General features: G+C 39.8%; 2 protein-coding genes across 3 annotated transcripts in view; one reads left to right on the top strand and one right to left on the bottom strand.

Moving 5' to 3' along the window:
• LOC129825423 (4-galactosyl-N-acetylglucosaminide 3-alpha-L-fucosyltransferase 9-like) overlaps positions 1 to 6,984 on the top strand; it is a 49,800-nt gene extending 42,816 nt beyond the window's left edge. The window contains exons 1-2 of one of the 2 annotated variants that reach the window (XM_055885517.1): positions 3,748 to 3,825; positions 4,381 to 6,984. In XM_055885517.1, the coding sequence (XP_055741492.1) occupies positions 4,388 to 5,500 (1,113 nt within the window). In that variant the 5' untranslated portion in view covers positions 3,748 to 3,825; positions 4,381 to 4,387 and the 3' untranslated portion in view covers positions 5,501 to 6,984. Of the gene's footprint in view, positions 1 to 3,747; positions 3,826 to 4,380 lie in introns of those variants that run through there. The other variant, XM_055885516.1, reaches the window with a different exon arrangement.
• Positions 6,985 to 17,682: 10,698 nt separating this feature from the next.
• Positions 17,683 to 19,888, bottom strand: LOC129825422 (4-galactosyl-N-acetylglucosaminide 3-alpha-L-fucosyltransferase 9-like). The gene has a single exon (XM_055885515.1). It carries the CDS (start codon positions 19,873 to 19,875, stop codon positions 18,763 to 18,765), a length of 1,113 nt encoding a protein of 370 aa, XP_055741490.1. The 5' UTR covers positions 19,876 to 19,888; the 3' UTR covers positions 17,683 to 18,762.
• Positions 19,889 to 20,915: the final 1,027 nt, after the last annotated feature.

Below are 20,915 nucleotides of genomic sequence, written 5' to 3'. Positions count from 1 at the left end.
TAACAACTGTCACGCCCTGACCTTAGATGGCTTTGTATGTTTCTATTTTTAGTTTGCTCAGGGTGTGATGTGGGTGGGTATTCTATGTTGTATGTCTAGGTTGTCTATTTCTATGTGTTTGGCCTGGTGTGGTTCCCAATCAAAGGCAGCTGTCTATCGTTGTCTCTGATTGGGAGCCATACTTAGGTAGCCTGTTTTCCCACTTTTCTTTGTGGGTGGTTGTTTTCTGTTTAGTGTATGTCACCTTGCAGAACTGTTCGTTTATCGTTTTTTTGTTGTTTTGTTATAGTAGTCGTATTCATTAAAAATAATTATGAGTACTTACCACGCTGCACCGTTGTCTTCTCCTTCTCCTCTATATGACGATCGTTACAACAACTAGAGGATGACCCTTTCAGAGCATTTTTTAAAATTAAATCTTCACACAAACAGGAAAATACCCTTGAGGTTTAAAACCTGTTTTGCAAGGGGGATCTGGGTAACAGCAATTAGGTGTTACCATGTAGCCTTGCCAACTCGAAGCTGGGGAACAATAGTATGTTGAGGGGAGAAGAAGGGAGGAAGAAGGGGAAAATAACGTTGAGAAAAAAAGGAGGAAAAAATTTGAGAGAAAATAACAAAAAGGGAAAGGTTGAGGGTTCTTCTTCATAATGTGTTTATTATTCATTATTTATTACGATAAGCTGAAAAACAATGAAAACGTTTTTTTCCTGTATTTGAAACGGAAGATTGAACCCGAAGGTACCGTGTTCAAATCCTGCCTCTGCCAGAAATAACATATGTTAACAACTGTAGTTTCCAAAAATGTTATTATTTTTCACATAGGTTATCTTAAATTCACCTAAGTTAATAGAATGATTATGGTGGCGTAATCATAAAATATATAAGTGTTTTTCTAATGAGGTTGCTTTCTTACTCTACTATGTTCTCAGTACTATACTCCGTGCTTCTACATCTGCATTTCTTGCTGTTTGGGGTTTAAGGCTGGGTTTCTGTATAGCACTTTGACATCTGCTGATGTAAAAAGGGCTTTATAAATACATTTGAGTAAATTGGATGAATTTGTTTATGCAATTAATATCTTAAATGATCAGTTATCTGTTGCGTTTTCTTTTGGACTACATGAACTCAGCAAAAAAATAAACGTCCTCACTGTCAACTGTGTTTATTTTCAGCAAACTTAACACGTGTAAATATTTGTATAATCATAACAAGATTCAACAACTAAAACATAAACTGAACAAGTTCCACAGACATGTGACTAACAGAAATATAATAATGTGTCCCTGGACAAAGGGGGGGTCAAAATCAAAAGTAACAGTCAGTTTCTTGAGTGGCCACCAGCTGCATTAAGCACTGCAGTGCATCTACTCCTCATGGACTGCACCAGATTTGCCAGTTCTTGCTGTGAGATGTTACCCCATTCTTCCACCAAGGCACCTGCAAGTTCCTGGACAATGCTGGGGAGAATGGCCCTAGCCCTCGAACTCCGATCCAACAGGTCCCAGACGTGCTCAATGGGATTGAGATCCGGGCTCTTTGCTGGTCATGGCTGAACACTGACATTCCTATCTTGCAGGAAATCACGCACAGAACGAGCAGTATGGCTGGTGGCATTGTCGTGCTGGAGGGTCATGTCAGGATGAGCCTGCAGGAAGGGTACCACATGAGGGAGGAGAATGTCTTCCCTGTAACGCACAGCGTTGAGATTGCCTGCAATGACAACAAGCTCATTCCAATGATGCTGTGACACAACGCCCCAGACCATGACGGACCCTCCACCTCCAAATCGATCCCGCTCCAGAGTACAGGCCTTGGTGTAACGCTCATTCCTTTGACAATAAACACGAATCCGACCACCACCCCTGGTGAGACAAAACCGCGACTCGTTAGTGAAGAGCACTTTTTGCCTGTCCTGTCTGGTCCAGCGACGGTGGGTTTGTGCACATCGGCGACATTGTTGCCGGTGATGTCTGGTGAGGACCTGCCTTACGTCAGGCCTTCAAGCCCTCAGTCCAGCCTCTCTCAGCCTATTGCGGACAGTCTGAGCACTGATAGAGGGATTGTGCGTTCCTGGTGTAACTCGGGCAGTTGTTGTTGCCATCCTGTACCTGTCCCGCAGGTGTGATGTTCAGATGTACCGATCCTGTGCAGGTGTTGTTACACGTGGTGTACTACAGCGAGGACGATCAGCTGTCCGTCCTGTCTCCCTGTGTTGCTGTCTTATGCGTTTCACAGTATGGACATTGCAATTTATTGCCCTGGCCACATCTGCAGTCCTCATGCCTCCTTGCAGCATGCCTAATGCACGTTCATGAAGATGAGCAGGGACACTGGGCATCTTTCTTTTGGTGTTTTTCAAAGTCAGTAGAAAGGCCTCTTTAGTGTCCTAAGTTTTCTTAACTGTGACCTTAATTGCCTACCTTCTGTAAGCTGTTAGTGTCTTAACGACTGTTCCACAGGTGGATGTTCATTAATTGTTTATGGTTCATTGAATGGTTTATGGTTCAATAAAGCATGGGAAACAGTGTTTAAACCCTTTACAATTAAGATCTGTGAAATTAGTTGGATTTTTACGAATTATCTTTGACAGGGTCCTGAAAAAGGTACGTTTCTTTTCTTGCTGAGTTTAATTGGATGAACAAGGTAATGGGAGTATAGTACAGTAATAAACCAACCTAATTAGAACAACACTTCTATATGTTATGATTATGCTACCATAATCGTTATATTATCTCGGTGGTTTTATATTATCTCAGGTGGTCTTAAATTTCACCAATGTGAAAATAACACTTTGGAAACTATAATTTTTGTTTGGAAATGTTATTTCTGGCCATGGGAGGATTCGAACTGGGGACCTTCGGATCTACTCTTCCGGTTCAAATACAGGAAAAATACAAATACAAAAATGTTTGGTTTTTAACTTGTCATAATAAATAATGAATAATAAACACTTGCATTGTCACGCCCTGGCCTTAGTATTCTTTGTTTTCTTAATTATTTTAGTTAGGTCAGGGTGTGACATGGGGAATGTATGTGTTTTTTGTAGTGTCTAGGGTGGTTGTAAGGTTTAGGGGGTTAATTAGAGTAGTTGGGTTTATGTTTAGTATAGAAGTCTAGCTGTGTCTATGGTTGAGTGTATGTATCTAGGAAAGTCTATGGTTGCCTGAATTGGGTCTCAATTAGAGACAGCTGGTTATTGTTGTCTCTGATTGGGAGCCATATTTAAGGCAACCATAGGTTTTAGCTGTTTGTGAGGAATTGTCTATGTCGATGTTCTATGTTGTGCACTTAGTCCTTGCTTAGCTTCACGGTTGTTGTTTTGTTTTTTTCCTTCTTTAATAAAGAGAAGATGTATTTTCCACGCGCTGCATGTTGGTCCTCACTCTCTCCAGAAGACGATCGTGACATGCATTATGAAGAACCCTCAACTTTTCCCTTTTTATTAGTTTCTCTCTTTTTCAATTTGTTCCCCCATTTTTTTCCCCCACTCAACATACTATTGTTCCCCAGCGTTGAGTTGACAAGTCTACATAGTAACACCTAATGCTATTACCCAGGTCCCCATTGCAAAAGAGGTTTCTAACCTCAAGGGTATTTTACTGGTTGTTTAAAGGTTAAATAAAAAGATAATGACGATGATTAGGTTCCATGAAATGTAATGTTCTGAAGGGTCATCCTCTAGTTGTCAGACAGGTTCTTTTGCATTTCTCATGAAAAGGCATGATGACAGTTGTGCCACACCTCATCACTAGTCTGGTTGAAATCTAGTGCATGGATTTACATGGATGGCAAACCCTAACACGAACAAGAGGCCTCTTAATGGTAAGGAATGGTTTATTTTCTTTCTCAATCCTGATTTCACTGTTAAGAGTTTAAAACATCTTGATTTAAAGATTTTCTATAAATTTAACATGCTCTGTTCAAAAGTTTAGTGTTGTTTAGGAGAATGAAGCCATACACCTTTATGCAGTCTAACCTGTCCTCAGGATACTAACTTGAGGACACTTAACATGCTAGCACTGTTAAAAATAGCCTTTATGATTTCCTATTCTTAATGACTGTCATTATTCTGTGTTTGTGCAGTAAAAACTGATAGAAAACTTCAGAAAAACTGCATGACTCACCATACACTGATTATGAGTGAATTTGAGTCAGATGGAAGAGAGAAAATAGGCATTTTAACTTCATAGATTTAGCCAGTGGTAACTTGTGGAATAGACACCGGCTGAAATGCGGTTTGAACCAATCAGCATTAAGGATTAGAACCACCTGTTGTATAATATAGAAACTCATTCTGATGTCATAGTCAATTTTCACATTGTTCCTTTTTTTATATACTTATAATGTCTAAAATGTAGGTGTGTTTCTTTCTTACAGGACAAACATGTCATCAACAACTTCCAACCGAAGACATCATCTAACTCTGATAGCTGCTCTTGGGGTTTTGTGTTCAGTGCTACTATTTTTTGTTTACTTTAAACCCTCATCTACTGCATGTTCATCTCGGTTGGATGATTTGCAATTTTTGTCAAAGGGAGATGTTTCCTCATCTACCAAAAAGCCAGTGGAAAAGCCGCTTGTGTTGCTCTGGTTCTGGCCACTGGGTGTGAAATGGAATTTTGAAATCTGCAAAACCCATTTCAACATCGATAGCTGTGTTCTGACAGTTGACAGATCCCTTTATGACAAAGCAGACGGAGTGGTTGTTTTTCACAGAGACATCAGCTGGGACCTGAAGAACCTGCCTCAGTCTCCTCGTCCACATTTTCAGAAATGGGTATGGTTTCATGTGGAATCACCAACAAATACTGCCAGAATACCAGGTCTGGAAAACCTCTTTAACCTCACTTTGAGCTATAGACGAGATGCTGACATCACAGTGCGAAATGAATTGACAACCGTGAAGACTGAAAAGGACAGTGAGTTTGTGCTGCCCAAGAAAGATAAATTGGTTTGTTGGATTGTGACCAACAACAATCCTTCAACTGGGACAGGAACCAGAGCAAAGTACTATCAAGAGCTGGTCAAACACATCAAGATACATGTTTTTGGTTCTGCTTTTACAGGGAGTCGTTTGAAGTATGAGGAGTATTACTCAACCCTTGCTAGCTGTAAGTTCTACCTTGCATTTGAGAATTCAATCCACAGAGACTACATCACAGAAAAGGTGAACGGACCACTTGTAGCAGGAACCATACCGGTAGTCATGGGCCCACCCAGAGAGAACTATGAACAGTTTATCCCAGCTGGTTCTTTCATTCATGTAAATGACTTTACTAATGAAAAGGCACTGGCTGACTTCCTCCTCCAATTGGACAAGAATGATGAGATGTATGTAAGTTACTTCACTTGGAGGAGGTACCTTAATGCCAAGCCCCACCTCCTGACAATGCAGGAAGAGTTTATTCAACCTGTTTGTTTAGCCTGTGAACACATAGCCAGAGACAAAGGATATTATAATGTTGTCCACAACCTTTATGAATGGTACTTTGGATGAGGGTTTAGCCAAAATATTGTAAGCACAGAAAATATTATTTGAGCTTATGGCTATGTAATTTTGATTCAAAATATTATGGTATCAATTTAAAGGATGGGTATTCAAGGTATAAGGTTTATTTTTTATTAAACACTTTGGAGCAGCATACACTGTAAACCCCAATGTGCTGTCATTACTCAAAACTTTTCAGGAAACCCATTGCACTTAAAACCTTTTACTGCAGTGGGCTAAATCAGCTGGTCACACAGTGATTCTCCGTGGTCTTAAACAAATCTACTTTGAAACCAAAGTATACACCTTCCACACATGGTTATGGGCTTATAAAAAAGAAGACACCTGTACCATGTCAGATAGAGTTGAAATGTGTTACATTGAGTTTCCATTCCATTTAAAATACATCACAGAAAACTAAACCCAATCAAAACAGTTTAATGTAGAAACACCAGGTTTGTATTTTTTTAATCTTCTTTATTAATTATGGAATTCTAAAAAATATGAATAATACTCCTCCCTTGAGGTCAAAGATGGCGCTTTTAGTAATTGAATGCCGGAATGGGCTACTATATCTGAAAACAGTTACTTAAAGTGAATTTGTAGTCATTACTCACAATGATAGAGTCACTGTGACCCTGTAGGACAGAGGTGTCAAACTCATTCCAAGGAGGAGGCCTAGTGTTTGCTGCTTTTGGGGTTTTCCTTTTGATGAAAAACTAGACACCCGGGTGAGGGGAGGAACTCTGGAGCTCTGTTAGAGTGACCATTGTGTTCTTGGTCACCTCCCTGACCAAGGCCCTTCTCCCACGATTGTTCAGTTTGGCTGGGCAGCCATCTCTAGGAAGAGTCTTGGTGGTTCCAAACTTCTTCCATTTAAGAATATTGGAGGCCACTGCGTTCTTGTGGACCTTCAATGCTGCATTTTTGGTACCCTGCCCCAGATCTTTCCCTCTTCACAATCCTGTCTATGAGCTCTACGGGCAATTCCTCGTGGCTTTGTTTTTGTACTGACATGCACTGTCAACTGTGGAACCTTATATAGACAGGGGCGTGCCTTTACAATTCATGTCCAATCAATTGCATTTACCACAGGTGGTCTCCAATCAAGTTGTAGAAACATCTCAAGAATGACTCATGGAAACAGGACTCCATTTGAGTCTCATAACAAAGGGTCTGAATGCTTATGTAAATAAGCTTTTTTAATTGTTATAAATGTGCAAATAAATCAACCCTCTGTTACTTGTTATATGTCCATGGGACTGACTGACTGGCATTCATTCACTCACCCATTCACAATGTCCGTCACAAACTCCCTATTTCACTGTCACCAAGGGCGTCAAGAGTACTGAAATAAACTACTCAAGTAAAAGTACTGTTACTTTAATGAAATTGTACTCAAGTAGAAGTAAATGTCACCAATTTGTAAGTCGCTCTGGATAAGAGCGTCTGCTAAATGACTTAAATGATGTAAATGTAAATGTTCTAATAAAAAAAAGTGCAAGTGCTCAGAGAACCTACTCAATTACAGTAACAACAGTACACCTTTGCTTAAGACAATGAAGTCAGTATGCCTGTCTGTCTACACAAAGCTACCAATGTGGGGTTAAGGGCAGTTTAAAAAAATAAAGCCAATGGATGAGGAAGTGGTGCATGGGGTGTGTGTGTGTGTGTGTGTGTACTGGTATGACTGGAAAAACAACTTCTGATTGGGCAGTCCATCCAGGAAAAGGTTCTCTGTCAGTGGTCCTTTACTGAACTCTTTCATATCTTTAAGTGCAGGAGAAGAAAAAAAGCCACCTTGTGGCAGACAAACAACAAATGTATACAATAAAAGACAAAATAACATTAACAATTGACAATAGCACAAATAACAGAAATAGTGCAATAGTTAGTTTGGGCCCTTTACAACACTGCCCATATACACTGAGTGTACAAAACATTAGGAAAACTTGCTCTTTCCATGACAGACTGAACAGCTGAACACTATGATCCCTTATTGATGTCACTTGTTGAATCCACTTTAGCCAGTGTAGGGGAGGAGTCACGGATCAATTTTTAAGCCTTGAAACAATTGAGACACGGATTGTGTATGTGAGCCATTCAGAGGTTGAATGGACAAGAATACATATTTAAGTGCTTTGAATGGGTATGGTAGTAGCTGCCAGGCGCACCGGTTTCAGTGTGTCAAGAACTGCAACACTTACTGGATTTTTCACACTCAACAGTTTCCTGTGTGTATCAAGAATGGTCCACCACCAGAAGAACATCCAGCCAACTTGACATAACTGTGGAAAGCATTGGAGTCAACATGGGCCAGCATCTCTGTGGAATACTTTAGATACCTTGTAGAGTCCATGCCCCGACAAATTGAGGCTGTTCTGAGGCCAAAAGAGGGTGCAGCTCAATATTAGGAAGGTGTTCCTAATGTTTGGTACAGTCAGTGTAACTGGGCAGTAGTCCAGGTGTGATAAAACTAGGGGCTGTAGGACTTATTTGGTTGATTGTAATGTCAAGAAAGAAGAGCAGCGCTTTATCACAGACAGACCTCTCCCCATCTTAGTAACCATTGTATCCATATGTTTTGATCATGTCAGTTTACAATCTAGGGTTACAGTTTAGTCTCCTCAATTGTCACATTCAGTATACGATTTAGATGAGGTTTATTGTTTAGCAAATTATTTGTTCCAAATACAATGCCTTTAGTTTTTTTAAATATATTTTTTAGCTTATTACTAGCCACCCATTCTAAAGCTGAATGATGCTCTGTTAAGGGTCGCAGTTACTTCATTTGCTGTGGTAGCTGATGTGTATAACATTGAGTCATCAGCGTACAGACAGTGCATTTGAAAAGTATTCAGAACCCTTGACTTTTCACACATTGTTACGTTACAGCCTTATTCTAAAAATGATCAAATAAAACAATTTACTCAGCAATCTTCACACAATACTCCATAATGACGAAGCAAAAACTGATTTTAGGACATTTTTGCAGATAAAAACAGAAATATCTTATTTACATAAGTATTCAGACCCTTTGCTATAAGACTCGAAATTGAGCTCAAGTGCATCCTGATTCCATTGATCATCCTTGAGATGTTTCTACAACGGGATTGGAGTCCACCTGTGGTACATTCAATTGATTGGACGTGATTTGGAAAGGCACACATGTCTATATAAGGTCTTACAGTTGACAGCGCATGTCAGAGCAAAAACCAAGCCATGAGGACGAAGGAATTGTCCATAGAGCTCTGAGACAGGATTGTGTCAAGGCACAGATCTGGGGAAGGGTACCAAAACATTTATGCAGCATTGAAGGTTCCCAAGAACACAGTGGCCTCTATCATTCTTAAAAGGAAGAAGTTTGGAAACACCAAGACTCTTCCTAGAGCTGGCCGCTCAGCCAAACTGGGCAATCGGGGGAGAAGGTCCTTGGTCTGATTGGTGACCAAGAACCCGCTGGTCACTGACAGAGCTCTAGAGTTCCTCTGTGGAGATGAGAGAACCTTTCAGAAAGACAACCATCTCTGCAGCACTCCACCAATCAGGCCTTTATGGTAGAGTGGCCAGACGGAAGCCACTCTTCAGTAAAAGGCAAATGACAGCCTGCTTGGAGTTTGCCAAAAGGCACCCAATGGACTCTCAGACCACGAGAAACAACATTATCTGGTCTGATAAAACCAAGATTGAACTCCTTGGCCTGAATGCCAAGCGTCACATCTAGAGGAAACATGGCACCATTCCTACGGTGAAGCATGGTGGTGGCAGCATCATGCTATGGGGATGTTTTTCAGTGGCAGGGACTAGGAGACTAGTCAGGATTGAGGAAAAGATTAATTCAAAGTACAGAGAGCTCCTTGATGAAGACCTGCTCCAGAGCACTCCGGACATCAGACTGGGGCAAAGGTTCAACTTCCAACAGGACAACGAACCTAAGCCCACAGCCAAGACAACGCAGGAGTGGCTTCGGGATAAATCTCTGAATGTCCTTGAGTGGCCCAGCCAGAGCCCGGACTTGAATCCAATCTAACATCTCTGGAGAAACCTGAAAATAGATATGCAGCAACGCTCCCCATCCAACCTGGCAGAGCTTGAGAGGATCTGCAGAGAAGAATGGGAGAAACTCCCCAAATACAGGTGTGTCAAGCTTGTAGCATCATACCCAAGAAGACTCTAGGATGTAATCACTGCCAAACGTTCTTCAACAAAGTACTGAGTAAAGGGTCTGAATACTTATGTAAATGTGATATCAGTAGTTAAAAAAAAAACAGTTTGTCCTTCGTCATTATGGGGTATTGTGTATAGATTGATGAGGAAAAAAACAATTTAATAAATTTTAGAATATGGCTGTTACTTAACAAAATGTGGAAAAGGTCAGTGCTGTGGACACACAGGCTTTACTCAAGGCTAGTAGTAGGTCATTAGCAAAATGTTAAACAGTAAAGGACCAAGACAGCTGCCTTGAGGTATACCACACTCTACCAGGTTTAAGGAAGAGAGGATTCTATTAAAGAAAACCTCTGTGTTCTGTTAGATAGGTAGCTTTCAATCCACTGTAATTAAATATCTTCCTCAAGCAGAAGTACTGTACTTTAATGAAATTGTACTTAAGTAGAAGTAAAATTATTGGTGTAAAAAAAACAACTCAAATAAAATGTAAAAGTAGCTAATTTGAAAACAAATCAAACTTTATTGGTACACAGTACCAATAAGGTTAGCAGATGTTACAGCGAATCTCCCAACGTGCAGTTAAAATGTCAAACAGTACACAAATTATAATACAAACAAATCAAATACACAACTAATACTCAGGGTTAAAGGAATTGAGTGAAAATTAAATACAATTTGCTCATTCCGCTAAGGTTACCGGAATGTTGCTACACATGATCTTTTCTCTGTATTAAATTGAAAAAGGAAGAGAGGAAATAATGTACAGTAGGAACTAAGTTAATTTGTTTTATGAGTTGCAAAAGGGCACATCTGTATGTAAAAAATGTTTAAGGATTTGTGAAAAATATATTAACATAAAAAAATGTACGAAGCAAATGTCTTTATTAATACAAAAGCAGTACTAACAAGTGCAAAAACACAAAAAAATGCCAGACTTCAATATACTTCAGACTCCAGAACTCCCTCTTTCACTCAGTCACCAGGGGTGGAAAGAGTACCGAAATATCCTACTCAAGTAGAAGTACTATTAATTTAATAACATTTGACTCAAGTAGAAATAAAATATAATGCAAGTCATTTCTAATGCAAAACGTTACCTTTATGCATTGTTTGATGTACTTAGGAAATGCAAAATGTCTTGTCCCAGTAGTGATGAGTAGAGTTGTAGTGACATTGGAGTTTAAAAAATATCCATCTATTATTTTGAATTGCTAGAAAGTAAACAAAACTATGTATTACATTGTATAGATACATTTAAAAAAGTTAACAAATAATATGTCCCTAAGGTTTATGTCATTGTTGTATCACTCATTAGAAAAATATTCAAGGACCTTGAACATTCCCTTCATTGGCAAACTGTTATCGGGGAGGGGTCTATATTAAAGAAAAGTATTAGCTATTCACACCTTTTAGAATGTCATAAATTTGCGGATTGCATTAATAATGTTGCGTGACTAAATAAATAGCGTCATTGTTTCTCAGTTTAATTGAAGGGAAATTACATTTTTGAGAAAAACTAACAATCATATCACTTTAGTCAATTATATGTAAATGGTTAATGACCTTAGAATTGAGCATATGTGGCCTATACTTAAGAAAATCCTCAAATACCAACAAATGTGTCATTGGTGTTACCATCATTGATGTTTGTTGCGTCAAAAAACAGAGCACTCAAAACATGAGCAAAATGGCAGCTCTTTCTTTAAAGACCTCCAGGCCTCAAGAGGGCAGATAACCCAAAAACACGGGTGGAACTAAAAAATTGAGCCAGGATTTCTGGAGGGACTACTTTTACATGCGCACCTGGCAGATAAGCATGGGTATGAACAAACTTCGAAGGAAAGCTTTCTCGGCAGCACTGACCAGAGCGCAGGTCAAGAGAAACCAGAGTGATGCACAGCAAAATAACCCAGATGAACCCAAGACTCGGATCCGAAGGTCACCAGCCGGCTCTGCGGTAACAAAACTGATTGACATCAGGAAATTCAGAAATCTGACCAGGCTGATCGGAGTCATTGCCTGGTTTTGGAGAGCCGCAACGAGATGGAAAGAAATGTTGACCAAGAATTCAGCCTCAGATAAACCAAAGTGGGAGGACGCTCTTTCAACAAACTGGAGGTACAGTGTGAAGATGCACTAAGAGACTTGTTCCTTGCAGCTCAAGAAGGTATAACCTTTCAAGACACCACTCTCAACAGACTCGCTGTTTACAGAGATAAAGAGACTGGGCTCTTAGTTTGTGGAGGAAGGTTCCAGATCTTTGATGAGGACGAAACTGCCGTACCAATTCTACCATATGAGGCATGGATATCCACTCTCCTTTTAGATGCACTGTTGTAAAGTGGCTGTTCCACTGGATGTCATAAGGTGAATGCACCAATTTGTAAGTCGCTCTGGATAAGAGCGTCTGCTAAATGACTTAAATGTAAATGTAGCTCGAGGCCCATAGTGCAAACCATGAAGAAATAGCAGGCACACTCCTCCGGATGAGGAAGAAAGCCTGGGTGATAAAAGGCCGGAAGCTGGCTAAAAAGAGAGTTGACAACTGTGTGGTGTGCAGAAAGGCCAGGGCCAGAAAGTGCCAACAGATCATGAGTGACCTTCCATCCGAGCGGATAACACCAGCCAGACCATGAGTACACAACAGTAGACTTATTTGGACCGTATGACGTCAAGGACGAGGTGAAAAAGAAACCAAGCTCAAGGTGTGGGGTATTGTCTTCTGTTGCATGGTATCCAGAGCTATACACACAGATGTTGTTAGTGACCAGTCGACTGAAGGCTTCCTACTGGCTTACCAAAATGACTGGAGGGGTCACTACAAACTAGCCAGAGTCATCAGTGTCAACATTGACAAGAAGGGCATCGTCAGAGATGGGCATGTCAGAACTTTTCCCAGCTACCCAGTCCCAACTGTGAAGCCTGCTCAAGAGAAGTCAAAGAAACTCTCAACTAAAATACCTGCTACAGTTCTTTATAGGGATGTCAGACGCATCATTGTTTTACTTCCTGTTGAAGAAGGAAGAGCCTGATAGCTGAAATCGAACCTGCCCAACATCGAGGTTCGTGTGACCTCCTTGGGTTCAAGAACCAGGAGGTCAAGTGGGAGGTGTTGCGTCAAAAAACAGAGCACTCAAAACATGAGCAAAATGGCAGCTCTTCCTTTAAAGACCTCCAGGCCTCAAGAGGGCAGATAACCCAAAACCCACCTGGCAGATGAGCATGGGTATAAACAAACTTCGAAGGAAAGCTTTCTCGGCAGCATGGGTATAAAATGTTTGGTCCTCAACATACACACAGCTCGATGTTCAACTCTAAAGATGCAACTGGTATGTAATGTTTGGAATTATTTCTTATGTTGCATCCAGTGCTTAGCACAATTTACATGTTTAACTCTGGTAGGAGTGGTGACTGCTTTTGTTATGGATATTTTCTGACTGCAGAAGTAATTGCTAGAAGTGCTAGATTAAATTGTTTAAATGTTTACTTTATTCAAAGCTATGCTTTGTTGCTGTGTCATGCATTGTTTAGTGTAAAATAATGCATGTTTATTCTCTGTTTAAGGTTATCAACCTATTGCTATTGCTATTCCTATTCCTATTCCCTATTCCTCTGTCATTCAACTACTCTATTCAACAAATCAACTGTTTCAACATATTCAACAAATGGCATCAAAACCATAATAAAACACTGGAAAGGAATTGAGTTGTCCCTTTGCATCCTTCACGGGTTGAGCAAGCCGTTTTCAAGTTTGGGCAGAGCTGAAATAATTATAACACCTAGACAACTTGACAATGTTAGTACTCCTACTGGTGGAACAATGTTATCATAGTGGTAAAAAATTATTTAAAGTGATTAAGCGGCCATATTAGTTGATTCAGAATAGAAAGATGTACCCAAATCTGTACATAGCTCATCTGTAAATAGCCCATCAAATCTACCTCATCCCCATACTGTATTTATTTATTTATCTTGCTCCTTTGCACCCCAGTATCTCAACTTGCACATTCATCTTCTGCACATACAGTGGGGCAAAAAAGTATTTAGTCAGCCACCAATTGTGCAAGTTCTCCCACTTAAAAGGATGAGAGAGGCCTGTAATTTTCATCATAGGTACACTTCAACTATGACAGACAAAATGAGAAAAAAAATCCAGAAAATCACATTGTAGGATCTTTAATGAATTTATTTGCAAATTATGGTGGAAAATAAGTATTTGGTCACCTACAAACAAGCAAGATTTCTGGCTCTCACGGACCTGTAACCTCTTCTTTAAGAGGCTCCTCTGTCCTCCACTCGTTACCTGTATTAACTTCTTGAGAATACAGGGGGTGCTGTTTTCGCATTAGCATAATTTCCTCTACAGATTAAACTGCCTCTTATTCAATTATTGCTCTTACTATATGCATATAATTAATACCATTGGATAGAAAACAATCTATAGTTTCTAAAACCGTTTCAATTTTGTCTCTGAGTGAAACAGAAGTCATTTGACAGCACTTTCCCTGACCAAGAAGAAGAATGCAAGATGTGTATGCTCGCTTCAACGCTCTGCCTATATATGGTCACGCCACCTATGACCCGAAACACACTTCATTCGTCTTCCTCTGGGTGTCAAGAGGACGTCAGAGGAGAAATTCTTTGTTTATCTTGTACTGACGTGAAATAAGACCTATTTCTTTGGCGTGACCGACAACTTCCGGTTCTCTGAATCGCGCGATTTGGAGGTGCGATTGTCTACTGTTTTGCTGCCGTTACGGATGAAAACTATCTCCGTCTCGAAGTTTGTTTGATACATGTGACCATATGTATGTTTAATGTATTTAATGTCTAATGTATGTTTTTTCAATATAGTTTAATCAGATTATTTGAATTTTTTCGGGAGTTTTGCCGTGTTCCGTTCTGTGACTTTTTTTACTTTGGCCAGTCGACCAGTACATATGCTAAATGAAGAGGGAAAGTTGCCATTATGAATGGATTGAACGACTCATCAGGACTAAGGACACCTTGATCAACATTCTGATGCAAGATCAGCAATAGTAAGACCCAATTTACGATGTTATTTCATATATCTGTCGTGCATGTGAACTGGTCGTGGGCGCCCAGCTGGTTCTGGCTGGCGTGGCTATGCTAATTTAGCGCTACATTTTGTTTTCGCTATAAAACATTTAGTAAATCTGAAATGTTTGGATTCACCAGATGTTGGGCTTTCAATATCTGTACGCTGTGTATTTTTTCTGAAATGTTTTAAGATAAGTAATTACTTATATGACGTTGGTCTCTGTAATTGTTCTGGCTGCGTCGGCACTATTTCAGATTGCAGCTGCAATGTAGAACTGTGATTTATACCTGAAAAATGCACATTTTTCAAAAAAAAACTATGCTATACCATAAATAGGTTATCAGACTGTCATCTTATGAAGTTGTTTCTTGGTTAGTGGCTATATATATTTTTATTTAGTCTAATTAGTGATAGCTACTGACGCAGGAAAAAACTGTTGGAGTAAAAAAATTGTGTCTTTTGCTAACGTGTTTTCTAATAGATTTACATATTGTGTCTTCCCTGTAAAACATTATAAAAATCTGAAATGGTGGCTTTATTCACAGGATCTGTATCTTTCATTAGGTGTCTTGAACTTGTGATTTAATGATATTTAGATGCTACTATTTAATTGTGACGCTATGCTAGCGATGCTAATCAGTGTGGGGGGGGTGGGGGGTGCTCCCGGACCCGGGGTAGGTGCTCGGTAGAGGTTAATGGCACCTGTTTGAACTTGTTATCAGTATAAAAGACACCTGTCCACAACCTCAAACAGTCACACTCCAAACTCCACTATGGCCAAGACCAAAGAGCTGTCAAAAGACACCAGAAACAAAATTGTAGACCTGCACCAGGCTGGGAAGACTGAATCTGCAATAGGTAAGCAGCTTGGTTTGTAGAAATCAGCTGTGGGAGCAATTATTAGGAAATGGAAGACATACAAGACCACTGATAATCTCCCTCGATCAGGCTCCACGCAAGATCTCACCCCGTGGGGTCAAAATGATCACAAGAACGGTGAGCAAAAATCCCAGAACCACACGGGAGGACTTAGTGAATGACCTGCAGAGAGCTGGGACCAAAGCCTACCATCAGTAACACACTACGCTGCCAGGGACTCAAATCCTGCAGTGCCAGACGTGTCCCCCTGCTTAAGCCAGTACATGTCCAGGCCCATCTGAAGTTTGCTAGAGAGCATTTGGATGATCCAGAAGAAGATTGGGAGAATGTCATATGGTCAGAACTTTTTGGTAAAAACTCAACTCGTCGTGTTTGGAGGACAAAGAATGCTGAGTTGCATCCAAAGGACACCATACCTACTGTGAAGCATGGGGGTGGAAACATAATTTTTTGGGCTGTTGCTGGCCAACACGGACTTTCAACTCCCTCCAAAGATTTTCTATGGGGTTGAGATCTGGAGAGCTGTATATAGATTTTCTACTGTATTATTGATTCTATGTTTGTTTATTCCATGTGTATTTCTGTGTTGTTGTACGTGTCAAACGCTTTGCTTTATCTTGGCCAGGTCGCAGTTGCAAATGGAACTTGCTCTCAACTAGCCTACCTGGTTAAATAAAGGAGAAATATATATATATATTTTTTTAATCCATTTAAAAAAAATGTAAAATGAAAAATGTACTTCATTTTCTTCCAAATGCCACCGCAATTCAGGAACAACCCATCTAGGTGTGATACCATGTGACCCAGGAGTACAGAAAAGCTCCTCTAATTAAACACTCTCTGCTTTCTGACAACACAACCTCAAACTTGCAACTTTTTAGACATCAAAACTCACTGTCTTGCAATATTAGAAGAAAATGTAACTTGCGATTGTGCTTGACCTCAAGGTACTCTCCATGCGCTGTGACGCAGGCAAAACATTTGATCCAGCATTTTCTGTAATTATATTCATCCATTCTACTGCTGAAATCATGTGTTAGCAAACAGTTCACCAAAACAGACCAGAAACAACTATTCATAATATTTATGTGGTATATGTAGAAGTAAATGTATTTGCTGATTAAGTAAAATACATTTTTCAGGTGATAAATGTGAATTTAATATGCTCAACTAAAGTACCACTTGTAAGGGTAGTGGAGAACATTTTTGCTATGTGTTAAAAAGAGTGAAATGCGGACATCCATAATATAAAACGTTTCCAAGATGCTGGATCCGGGAGGAAGACATCGATTAAATGAAATGTATTAATAAAGCCCTTTTTAAATGAGTAGATGTCACGAAGTGCTGTACAGAAACCCTGCCTAAAACCACAAACAGCCTAATACGCCAAACAGCAAGCAGTGCAGATGTAGAAGCAGATTCAGTGCTTTACTTGGGCAGGAGCTCCCCGGAGCGGAGTACCAGCAACTCAAATGTTCTGCTGCTAGAGCTCCTGTTCCTCTTATAGAATATTAGCTCCAAAGTATTCTGGAGCTCCTGCACCTAAATATAAACAGTATCCGCACCCAAAATGAGTACCGGCACCTATTTCAGTCCAAGTCAAGCACTGTATCTATTAGAAAAATATAAATCCACACACTGGTACTGTAAACCCCAAGGTATTTTGAACTCAAATACTCAAAGTCAATGAAAAGTAATTTATTTCTTAAAATGTTTATGTAGCACACTCAAAACAAGTGTTTTGCATGTACATTGAGTGATTGATGGATTAATGCTATGCTACACAAAGATAAATAACATACATTTTTCTAAATTAATCCAATCATTTAGTTAGATTTTTTGCACTCATTACTGAAATGGTTGTTCCAATTTAAATGGCTTTCTAGGTATCCTAACTCTGTCTGGATTCCAATAGGAGTTATACGTCACTTTGCAAGCCAGCATAATGTGACTTGCAGGTGGGGTTGCAAAATTATGGTACATTTCCCAGGTTTTTCAGGAATCCCAGTTGGAAGATTAGGATTTTTTGAAAATATGGTAAAGTTACTGGAATTTCACTAGGCCTTAAAATAAGGCCTTACAGGATATGTTATGTATTTTCATTAAGAGTTGAACTATAACGAGAACATTTGCCTGGGAACTCACTTGGTGAAGGCCACTCGCACAACTAAAAATGAGTTAATTCAACAACCATGTCTCTGTCACTAACAAATACTGTACCACCCATGACTGTAACTCTGCAATTCACTCAAAAAGACTAGGCACACTGGGAAATTATATTGGAGGCGTTACTCAAATGTCATACAAACGGCAAAAAAATTATACAACTCAAATCTGGACCCCCTACAACACGTGTCAAACAAATTCCATGGAGGGCAGAGTGTCTGTGGGTTTCCGCTCCACCCTTGCACTTGATTGATGAATTAAGGTCACTAATTAGTAAGGAACTCCCCTCACCTGGGTGTCTAGGTCATCATTGAAAGAGAAACCCCAAAACTTGGCCCTCCCTTGAATGAGTTTGATACCTCTGCCCTACAGGGTCACAGTGACTCTATCGGTGTGAGTAATGACTACAAAATTACTTTAAGTAATTGTATTCAGATATAGTAGCCCTTTCCTGCAATCAATTACCAAAAGCGCCGTCTTTGACCTCATGGGTGGAATGTTATTATAATATTTCCACAGACTAAAATCTTGTGTTTCTATGTTAAACCATTTCGTTATAGTTCAGTCTTCTGTGATGTATATAAAATGTAAAACATTTCAACTCTATATCTGACATGGTACATGTGTCTTTTCTTTAAGCCCATAACCATGTGTGTGAGGTGTATACTTTGGTTTCAAAGTAGATTTGTTTAAAACTACCAAGAATAACTCTGTGTGATCAGCTGATTTAGCCCATCGCAGTAAAAGGTTAAGTGCAATGGGTTCCTTAAAAGTTGAGTAATGACAGCACATTGGGGTTTACAGTGTATGCTGCTTCCAAAGTGTTTAATAAAAAAATATGCCCCAAAACCTTGAATGCCCATCCTTTGAATTGATACACAAATATTATGAATCAAAATATCCCCAAATCCAAAGACACTTTTAAAATGGTATTCTGTTTACGTAGCTAAGGTAAAATTATATTTTCTGTCCTTACAAAATGATGTCTAAACCCTCATCCAAAGTACCATTCATAAAGGTTGTGGACAACATTATAATATCCTTTGTCTCTGGCTATGTGTTCACAGGCTAAACAAACAGGTTGAATAAACTCTTCCTGCATTGTCAGGAGGTGGGGCTTGGCATTAAGGTACCTCCTCCAAGTGAAGTAACTTACATACATCTCATCATTCTTGTCCAATTGGAGGAGGAAGTCAGCCAGTGCCTTTTCATTAGTAAAGTCATTTACATGAATGAAAGAACCAGCTGGGATAAACTGTTCATAGTTCTCTCTGGGTGGGCCCATGACTACCGGTATGGTTCCTGCTGCAAGTGGTCCGTTCACCTTTTCTGTGATGTAGTCTCTGTGGATTGAATTCTCAAATGCAAGGTAGAACTTACAGCTAGCAAGGGTTGAGTAATACTCCTCATACTTCAAACGACTCCCTGTAAAAGCAGAACCAAAAACATGTATCTTGATGTGTTTGACCAGCTCTTGATAGTACTTTGCTCTGGTTCCTGTCCCAGTTGAAGGATTGTTGTTGCTCACAATCCAACAAACCAATTTATCTTTCTTCGGCAGCACAAACTCACTGTCCTTTTCAGTCTTCACGGTTGTCAATTCATTTCGCACTGTGATGTCAGCATCTCGTCTATAGCTCAAAGTGAGGTTAAATAGGTTTTCTAGACCTGGTATTCTGGCAGTATTTGTTGGTGATTCCACATTAAACCAGATCCATTTCTGAAAATGTGGACGAGGAGACTGAGGCAGGTTCTTCAGGTCCCAGCTGATGCCTTTTTGAAAAACAACCACTCCGTCTGCTTTGTCATAAAGGGATCTGTCATCTGTCAGAACACAGCTATCGATGTTGAAATGGGTTTTGCAGATTTCAAAATTCCATTTCAAACCCAGTGGCCAGAACCAGAGCAACACAAGCGGCTTTTCCACAGGCTTTTTGGTAGATGAGGAAACATCTCCCTTTGACAAAAATTGCAAATCATCCAACCGAGATGAACATGCAGTAGATGAGGGTTTAAAGTAAACAAAAAATAGTAGCACTGAACACAAAACCCCAAGAGCAGCTATCAGAGTTAGATGATGTCTTCGGTTGGAAGTTGTTGATGACATGTTTGTCCTGTAAGAAAGAAACACACCTACATTTTAGACGTTATATGTATATAAAAAAGGAACAATGTGAAAATTGACTATGACATCAGAATGAGTTTCTATATTATACAACAGGTGGTTCTAATCCTTAATGCTGATTGGTTCAAACCGCATTTCAGCCGGTGTCACGAATATTACCGAAGGTGACTCCCCTTCCCGTTCGGGTGGCACTCAGCGGTCGTCGTCGCCGGTCTACTAGCTGCTACCGATCCCTTTTTCCTTTTCGTTTATGTCTGTCTAATTGTTTTCACCTGTTTCTTGTTTGGGTTTTAGGAGGGGTACTATTTAGGTTAGTTTCGCCCGCTAGTGTTTGTGCGGGCTTATTTTGTGTGTTCACGTTTTACGTCGTGAGTGTATGATTTGTTTGTGGGATTTTCGCTATCCAGCTTTATTTTAAACAGTGGTCTGTGGGTTGTTTTGCGCCTGTGTTTTGGCATCAACCTTTTGTACCTGTTCCTGTTTTATGCTGTGGACATTAAAGCGTTTTGTCCCCGGAATACTTTTGATCTCTCTGCGCCTGACTCTGCACCCATCATTCACCTGACGTTACAGCCGGTGTCTATTCCACAAGTTACCACTGGCTAAATCTATGAAGTTAAAATGCCTATTTTCTCTCTTCCATCTGACTCAAATTCACTCATAATCAGTGTATGGTGAGTCATGCAGTTTTCTGAAGTTTTATATCAGTTTTTACTGCACAAACACAGAATAATGACAGTCATTAAGAATAGGAAACCATAAAGGCTATTATTAGCAGTGCTAGCATGTAAAGTGTCCTCAAGTTAGTTAACAATATCCTGAGGACAGGTTAGACTGCATAAAGGTGTATGGCTTCATTCTCCTAAACAATACTAAACTTTTGAACAGAGCATGTTACATTTATAGAACATCTTTAAATCAAGATGTTTTAAACTCTTAACAGTGAAATCAGGATTGAGAAAGAAAATAAACAGTTCCTTACCATTAAGAGGCCTCTTGTTAGTGTTAGGGTTTGCGATCCA

The sequence above is a fragment of the Salvelinus fontinalis genome, chromosome 27 (assembly GCF_029448725.1).
Source record: "Salvelinus fontinalis isolate EN_2023a chromosome 27, ASM2944872v1, whole genome shotgun sequence".
NCBI classification, from domain to species: domain Eukaryota; kingdom Metazoa; phylum Chordata; class Actinopteri; order Salmoniformes; family Salmonidae; genus Salvelinus; species Salvelinus fontinalis.
Note: the sequence above shows the minus strand (reverse complement) of the source record. Positions and strands in the feature narration are given on the sequence as shown.